At 38.6% G+C, this 9,554-nt stretch overlaps 1 protein-coding gene across 1 annotated transcript; it reads right to left on the reverse strand.

The window, feature by feature from the left end:
* Positions 1-7,187: 7,187 nt before the first annotated feature.
* Positions 7,188-9,548, reverse strand: LOC139785453 (potassium voltage-gated channel protein Shab-like). Its single transcript, XM_071724610.1, has one exon. It carries the CDS (start codon positions 9,004-9,006, stop codon positions 8,155-8,157), a length of 852 nt encoding a protein of 283 aa, XP_071580711.1. The 5' UTR covers positions 9,007-9,548; the 3' UTR covers positions 7,188-8,154.
* Positions 9,549-9,554: the final 6 nt, after the last annotated feature.

Below are 9,554 nucleotides of genomic sequence, written 5' to 3' on the forward strand. Positions count from 1 at the left end.
CCGTTACAATAACTTTCAAACCGTTATTTAATGCCTGGTGACAGATAGGATAACAGATTCCATTCCTCTGTTTCGCATAAATAAAGAAGTAATAAATATTCCAAAAAATATACAGCTGATGGATCCACAATTCGACATGTCGTCTCAAGTGCAAATGCTAATAGGAGCTGAGCTATTTTGGCAATTATTGTGTGTAGGGCAAATTAGACCATCCCTCAAAAGCCCTACTATTCAGAAGACACAATTAGGATGGATAGTTGCAGGAAGGCTCGGCAACGGACTTCAAGACAAGAGGAAATCGAGAACTTTCTCCGTGAATGTTATGTTGTCAAGGACTGATCATCTCAAGGTAAATCTTGATATAACGCATTAACGAAATTTTGGCATCTCGAGAATGAATTTACAAGGCAAAGCATTATGTCACCCATTGAGCGTCAATGTGAAGAGCACTTCTTACGCACAGTCAGACGGAACGAAGAAGGTCGTTTTATTGTCACGCTGCTGATAAAGCCCAATGGAATACAACAGATCGGTGAAACGCGGCAGGCGGCATTGTCAAGATTCAATAAATTGGAAAGGCGTTTTAAATATAATGAACGACTAAAAAACGACTATTCGCAATTCATCAGGGAGTACATAGAGCTAAATCACATGCGAGTAGTTGAAGAATCAGAGATAGGAGACTCGAAGATGGTATACTTGCCTCATCACGCAGTTGTTAAGGAATCCAGTATTACCACTAAATTGAGGGTGGTGTTTGACGGATCCTGCAAATCGGATTCCGGGTTTTCGCTCAATAACATATTGGTGGTAGGACCGGTTGTACAGTCGGACTTGATATCAATATTACTAAAATTCCGCAGATTTCGATATGTTTTTACAACAGATATTGTAAAGATGTACCGACAGATATTGATTGACGATACTCAAATTACTCTGCTTATTTTATGGAGATTTAACGCTAATTAACCCATTATCATTTGCAAATTGTTGACGTTGACGTATGGGCTCGCGTCTTCATCACACTTAGCGACACGTTGTCTCGAGGAATTGGCTGAAATCAATCAAAGCAACCTGCCTTTAGGAGCGGAGGTCCTAAAAGAGGATACTTACGTGGACGATGTATTATCGGGGAGTGACTCCATAGAAGAAGCGATTACAAAGAGGGATCAAGTAGGGTTTCACCATCTTGAAATCAGGGCAGTTTGTACTGAGCAAATGGTCTGCTAATCATCCTCAGCTCTTGAGCGGATTGTTCCAATCATCCTCGCCGCCAGACAATATCGCCGTCGATAAAAACTCAGAATCTCGGATACTTGGAATGCAATGGAATTCTTCGGAGGATGTATTCAAGTTCACGATCAACGTTGATTTAACAAACACCAAGATCACCAAGAGAACAATGCTTGCCGAAATCTCTCAATTATTTGACCCGTTAGGTCTCTTGGGTCCTGTTATACTCAAGGCGAAGATTCTAATTCAAGAATTATGGAAAATTCAAATGGATTGGGACTCAACCGTTCCCATGAACATACATACTCAATAGAAACAATTCAAATCTCAGCTGCACAGCATAGACGAGCTGAAAATCAAGAGGTTGGTACAATTGGAGGAGGTACAATTACATGGATTTGCGGACGCAAGCCAATCGACGTATGGCGCATGTTGCTACATTAGAACTCGAGATACAGATGGAAATTATCAAACCATATTGCTGATATCGAAATCAAAAGTGGCTCCAATCAAGGCAGTTTCTGTATTGATGGCCCGTTTGCAAGAAAAGGTAATCAAGGCTCTCAAGCTTCCAAATGTGAGAAGATTTCTGTGGATTGATGCATCGATCGTATTATCATGGATAAAGGCTTCATCGCGCAAATAGGAAACGTTTGTAGCCAATCGCGTTGGCGAAATTCAAAGGTTGACAGAATCGATACTAAATCAAACCCCCATTTTTAATTACATACGAGTGAGTTATTATTTCGGAAGTAAGCAGGTGCTGTGACAGCACACAGTTCCTCTCGAGCGAGCAGAAGCAAATTCGCAAGAGCTCGCAAATACACCCGTTAATTTTGCAAAGCAAAATAAATCCTACTTATAGTACCTCAAATCAAAGCGATTCATGGTGGTTGCAATCTGGGAAGATTAATTGGAAGGTTAACCCCCTAAATTTGTCTAATATGACTGGCCTACGGTGTAAAACAAGGATGCCGTGAAAGACGCACATGCCAGAAGTAGTTTGCGAGATTTCGTTCTGATGATCAATTTGGTGAGATTGGAAGTGTGTTGTTTTTTATGAGCTGCTTCCAAAGAACAGGACGGTAAATTTGAATGTATACTAAGCCCAATTGGACAAATTGAATGTGGCAGTCCACAAGAAACGTTCAGAATTGGTAAATCGTAAGGATGTCACGACAACGGCAACGCCAAGCCACACATATAATTAAAAAATCGGAAAAAATTATTGGAGCTGAGCTGGGATGTTTTACCGCATCCTCTATATATTCAGACCTTGCCTCTTCAGATTATCACCTGTTTCGTTCCCTTCAGAATTCCTTGAATGCACGCTTCGTTTCTGAGGAAGCCATCAAATGGCACTTGGAACAGTTTTTCGCCAAAAAGATAGGAAGTTCTTTGAGCAAGGAATTATGAAGCTTCCCGAAAAATGGCGGTAAGTAAAAGATAATGGATCAAAGCGATCAATACATCGTTGAGTAAAGATATTGGCTTCCATGAAAAAATCGTCTTTCATTTACAAGTAAAAAACCGTACGGACTTATCGACCAACCCAATAGAATATTAATTTTCTTGATGACAATAGATTTATAAACAAAATTTTAGCATTTTTCTGCATTTCTGTTCAAATTTATTTATACTTGCACATTTATAAGATAGTTACTGACTAAAGGTCCAACTTATATTAGTACTTTTACAGCCTTCAAAGGGCACATATATTATGACTTATTATAAGATAATATCCTTTATCGATTTATTGAAGATATGAAAACCACATATTTTTGGACTATTTATTACCATAAATTGTCAATTGGTACAAATTCTCAACATAAATCATATCCTGAGAGAAAAAGTAGTTGATGTAAATAGCATTAAACCAAGGTTAACAAAATGCTCGAAAATTTTACTCACAATCTGTTACTTCTTGATGCCAAAGTATAAGTCATTCACCAGAAAATATTTATTATTCTCGACAACAATTGGCAACCAGTGTATGAAAAACGACTTTACGACGTTTCGACCCCCAGGTTTGGATCCTTATCAAACAATCTGTATGCTTGATTGCTGGATATAAGAACCCAAACCTGAGGGTCGAAATGATGTAAAGTCGTTTTTCATACACTGGTTGCCAATCGTTGTCGAGAATAATAAACATTTTCTGTTTAATCATTATTGGTGGAACAAACAATTATTTCTATATAAGTCATCCAATTCATTTATAAGAACTGTGTGTGTGTGTGTGTGTGTGTGTGTGTGTGTGTGTGTGTGTGTGTATTTTATATAATCTATATATATAAAGGAAGATGTCCTGACTGACTCACTCATCAACGCCCAGCCCAAACCCCTGAACCGAATTTTTACCAAAAGTATATGAAATAGGGGTAGAATTTTCCGGGGAGTGCCACTAAGAAGGGATTTTTAGAAATTCGAGCCCTAACGGGGTGAAAAGGAGTAAAACGTGTTTTCACGGATTCTTTAATATCGCTCAGCCTAAACCTCTGAACCGAATTTTTATCAAAAGTATATGAAATAGGGGTAGAATTTTCCGGGGAGTGCCACTATGTGTATAGTTTTTTGTTACTGATTTTCTGGAAACCGGTTTTTTTAATTTTTCTAATTTTTCTAATTTTTGTTTTCTAATTTTTTTAATTTTTCGGGAAATAATTGATTGAATCTTAAAGAATTATAGACCAAACAGGGGTAGAAATTTCCGGGGAGTGCTATAAAGTGTATAATTTTTCGTTACCGATCTTTTTGGAAGCCGGTATCGAAATTTTTTTAATTTTTCGGGAATTAATTGACCGAATCTTAAAGAATTGTATATATATTACGCCCAGCCCAAACCCCTGAATCGAATTTTCACCAAAAATATGAAATAGGGGTAGAATTTTCCGGGGAGTGCCACTATGTGTATAGTTTTTCGTTACCGATTTCCTGGAAACCGGTTTTTTTAATTCTTCTAATTTTTCGAGAAATAATTGACCGAATCTCAAACCCCTGAACCGAATTTTTACCATAAGTATATGAAATAGGGGTAGAATTTTCCGGGGAGTGCCACTATGTGTATAGTTTTTTGTTATCGATTTTCTGGAAACCGGTTTTTCTAATTTTTCTAATTTTTCGGGAAATAATTGACCGAATCTCAAAGAATTATAGATTAAACAGGGGTAGAATTTTCCGGGGAGTGCTATAAAGTGTATAATTTTTTGTTACCGATCTTTTTGGAAGCCGGTACCGAAATTTTTTCAATTTTTCGGGAATTAATTGACCGAATCTTAAAGAATTGTATATGAAGTAGGGGTAGAATTTTCCGGGGAGCGCCATGATGTGTATAGTTTTTGTTACTGATTTTTTTGGAAACCGGTTTTTATAATTTTTCCAATTTTTTGGGAGGGGGAGGGAGGGGGAGAGAGGGGGGAGAGAGGAAGAAAGAGGAGAGAGAGGGGGAGAGAGGGGGTGAAAGGGGGAGAGAGGTGGTGAAAGGGGGAGAGAGGGGGTGAGAGGGGGAGAGAGGGGGAGAGAGGGGGAGGGGAGGGGGAGGGGAGGGGAGGGAGGGGGGGAGGGAGGGGAGGGGAAGGGGAGGGGAGGGGGAGGGGAGGGGAGGGGGGAGAGAGAGAGAGAGAGAGAGAGAGAGAGAGAGAGAGAGAGAGAGAGAGAGAGAGAGAGAGAGAGAGAGAGAGAGAGAGAGAGAGAGAGAGAGAGAGAGAGAGAGAGAGAGAGAGAGAGAGAGAGAGAGAGAGAGAGAGAGAGAGAATATTTGCGTGTCTTATTACATATGTCCTCCGGGGCGAAGCCCGGGTAACCAGCTAGTCTATATATATAAAGACAAATGTCCTGACTGACTGACTGACTGACTCATCAACGCCCAGCCCAAACCCCTGAACCTAGGAACATGAAATTCGGGTAGTGTATTCCTCTCATGACGTAAGCACCCACTAAGAAGGGATTTTTAGAAATTCGACCCCTAACGGGATGAAAAGGGGTAAAACGTGTTTCACGGATACCGTAGCGAAGCACGGGTGTATCAAGCTAGTATTATATATTATAGTTTCAAGCGAGGTTTTCTTGTCAATTTAATCTACACAATTAAATGGTTAAGTTTGTTTCATTTCAATTCGCAGAATTTAATTTGCGATAAATTATTTAACTTTATTTATATAAGTTATTAATTTTATATTATATATTAACGCAACAGATTCTTTTATATAAAAGATGCAAAAAAATAAATTTTTGAAAAAATTATTTCTTGTGGTTAAATATACATAAATGTTCTTATTATAAAACTTTCCACACATGTACATACGGGAGGTAAATCGACAAAATTAGAAATTTTCTGTTACGGCCCAAAAATAGTTCTAAAGGGCGAAATTGCCCCTCTCATATGTAGAGCGGCTTTTTGCTTTTTTCGATAGATATATCTCAAAAAGTATTCAAAATATCAAAAAATGTTTCATATGAAAGTTTTATGGCAAAAACACCTCTATTTAACCACGTTAATAAAATTTTGAAAACAATTTTTTTTTATTTTTAATAACAATTTTGTTTAAAAAATTATTTTTTCAAAATATTATTAATATTATTGAATAGAGGAACAACGAAAAATTTCTTTTATCTTTTTACCTCCCTTATTATACAAATGTGGAAAATTACATTAAAATCAGAATTTTCGGGTTTGCGAGGTTTCCTTGTAAGAAATTGGGTATGTAAATATACCGAATATGGGCCTACCTCCTATAACCTTAACGTATATTATAGAAGTCACCCTTCTGAGTAACCTTCAGAAAGTTTTAGCCGTCGCTCGTTTCATATTAAAAACTTATTGACTAAATAATTTTAATGAATAAAACGTAATTTTCTGATACCATATACATTTAAGAAAAAATTTACATTTTACCTAGACTTATATTTTTCTCTTCTTACAACCCTTGCACCCCCATCTCAACGCGCATTTTCCCTTTAGCACACATATCATTAAAATAAAATGATTCCACATGGGTTTCCAACTTTCCACGCGAAGCAAGGTCCACCCCACACCGCCCGGTGCTTACAGTACGAAACGAGGTCTATCATTATACAGTTTGCGTGAAAAGTTGGAAACCCATGTAACAATTACATTCTATTTACGAAACTTCTTTTGTTAATAAAGAGCGATGGCTAAAACCTTCTGAAGATTACTCAGGAGGATGACCTGTATAATATATGTCAAAATCAAGGTCATAGGACATGGGTCCCTTATTCGGTATATTTACCAAATTATTAATTTAAAAAATGTAAGAAACGTCAAAAAGATCAGTTTTTATATTTCATATAAAATTCATAAAAAGCATTAAATTTTTCTATCATTAGAGTAAAAAACCCTCTTAAATAAAAAAATTTGGTAATTATGCAGAGATTGGGAGCCACTCCCGATTTCAATAATTTTGAGGTATATTATCAAGGTCATCACCCTTGAGTAACCTTCAAAAAGTTTTAGCCGGCGGTTTTGTTAGCATTGTTTGTTACAAAGTTATTAACAAAAAAAGTAAAACTGCAATAAAAGGTTACACCTCACCGATTTTAACGGCACTTAAATATGTTGTAGGGAAGGTTCTTCTGAGTAATTCTCCGCAAGAAAAAAATGGGGGACAGCATTGGTTTAAAAGATATAACAAATTAAAGTTTCACAATTTAAATGCTTTTTCTTAGGTATTATAAAGTAACATTAGGAACAGTCAAGTTTGTGTATATGTTGTACTTCTTGTAGAGTAGAGAAAGTGTTTGTTTACATTTACGAGATAAGTACACGGTCATAGATATTTTGTCAACAATCGGTTTCACCTATTTCTCGCAGTTCGTTAACAGCTTTCAACATGCGACAGCTTTCAACTACACGAATTTCTGAATCTTGTTGAGAATACTACGTCAGAATACTGAGAGAAGTAATTTGCTGATGTGTGTATAGACAGTATAGACGGTATAGACAGTATAGACGGCGGGGGAGCGGCTTCGTCTCTTCCCTTGCAGCAGGGGATAGACCTCGATTCGCGTGGAAAGTTGAAAACCCAAACCGTACAATGATAGTCTTCGTTTCGTCCTGTAAGCAGGACGGGAGTGGGGTGGGGTGGACCTCGCTTCGTATGGACGGTTCTCTGAACAGCATTGTACGATTCGGGTTTTCAACTTTCCACGCGAACCAAAGTCCACCCCCCACTCCTGCTGCAGGAGAGGGGCGGAACCTACACGTGTACTGTCTATACACGCATATCAGCAAACTACTTCCCTTAGCACTGACACAAACTGTTATATTTCTCAGTTATATTTGTTTTATATCTTTTTAATAACAACAAGCGCCAGCTACAAACTTCACAATATTGCTCTATGTGATGACCTTGATAACATATTTCAAAATTATTGAAATCGGGAGTGGCTCCCTATCTATGCATAATTACAAAAAAAAACTTTTATGTGGAAACTTTATATTTCTACAGACGATAAGCGGGGAGACTATCGGGCAGTATGCATGTATATGGATTACTCTACTAAAAAAAAAAACGAGTTGATAACTACGGAAAAGAGGGACGCATATTATTCGCACAATTGCATGTTAATACGCCCTTCATTTTGCTCCCGTGCTGAGTCTTAGTTTAAGTATGTATCAAAACCGAAAAATCCTGAGTTCTATAACAATGATGGCTTTATAAATATCTTACATTAAAACTAATTTATAGCCGTAGGAGCCTCGATAAATCTCGAGGATTGATTGAAGTATCGTAACATGGAGTTAGGTTATATGAGTAACCCCATTTTACAATATTGCTATTAATAGAATTAAAGGGTGAAAAAAGAAAATAATAAAAATATACTAAGATATAGGAGTTAATATCACTCGAAAGAAATTAGTTAATAGATCAGTAATAATAATCTTGAGTTAATCAATTTCGTTCAATAAACGAAAAGCATCATAGCGCGAAGCAGATCATAGATCGTATCCTTCGCGCGCATATTGGTCCGTCGCTTACCGGTGTCGACGATGACGTCGATGAGATCCATACTCTTGGCGAAAGCGTCTCTCAAGTTGATGTGATGAAAAGACACGATGCTGCCTTCCCGTTTAGCCCTTTCAAGAGCCTCTCGCCTCTTGATGGCTTTCTCTCGTCTCATCTGATTCTTGTAGAATTCGGCGAAGTTGTTGACGATAATGGGAATGGGCAACGCGATTACCAGGACACCACATATACAACACACACTGCCGATCACTTTGCCGAGCGGGGTCGTGGGGTAGATGTCGCCGTATCCGACGGTGGTCATTGTGATGCCTGCCCACCAGAAGGTCTCTGGAATGCTTATGAATTTGGTCCCGGGCTCCTCCTTCTCGGCAAAATAGGCGAGACTGGAGAATATGAGGACGCCCATTGCCAAGAAAAGCATCAGTAGCCCTAGCTCTTTATATGAGTTACGTAAGGTAAAGCCGAGACTCTGCAGCCCAGTCGAATGACGGGCCAACTTCAAGATCCTCAGGATCCGCATTATACGAAAGACCTGCACTACCCTGCGCACGTCTTGGAACTGGTCGTTCGCATTTTTGTTGGTCTCGACTAGGAATAGAGATACGAAGTACGGTAGTATCGCCAGCAAATCAATCACGTTAAGACCGCCCTTGAAGAACTTCCATTTGTCTGGTGAGGCACTGAACCTAAGCAAGTATTCGAGAGTGAACCACGAAATGCACACAGCCTCCACCATAGCGAGCTGCGGATTGTCTTGGAAGTTTCCTTTCTCATCATTTACTTGCATACTAGGAATGGTGTTGAGAGTTAGAGCAATCGTTGAAAGTACAATAAAGAGTATGGATATCACAGCTATCACCTGAAAAAGCGATGGATCAACTGGTCAAATAAAAATAATTAATTGCGAACTATTTGATCTATGTGTAAAATATTTTCTTCTCTTAATATCTTTCTTTATCTGACCTTATTGAGACTGAGTAAGTGAGTGAGCGAGTGAGTGAGTGAGTAAGTTAGTGAGAAAGAAAGAGAGAGGGAGGAGAGGGGAAAGGAGAGAAAAAGATAGAGTAAAAGGGAGAGGAAGAGGGAGACAAGAAAAGGAACGAAGGAAGAAACAAAGAAGAGAGGGAGGGAGAAAGAGGGAGAGAGAGAGAGAGAAGCCGGAATATCTTTCTTATACTGATGCGCGCGTACACACGCACGCTTGCACCCTATTCTTCTCCTTTCTCTCTTCCCATCCCTATCTCTTTCCCTCATTTCTACCCACCTTTCCATATCTACATTCACCTCCTCATCCTCACTATACTCTCTTATTCCTTCCTCCTCCCTCCCTCTCTC

This window comes from Temnothorax nylanderi, unplaced genomic scaffold (assembly GCF_030848795.1).
Source record: "Temnothorax nylanderi isolate EJ_2023f unplaced genomic scaffold, tnyl_v1.0 TNYL_tig0806_pilon, whole genome shotgun sequence".
Taxonomy (NCBI): domain Eukaryota; kingdom Metazoa; phylum Arthropoda; class Insecta; order Hymenoptera; family Formicidae; genus Temnothorax; species Temnothorax nylanderi.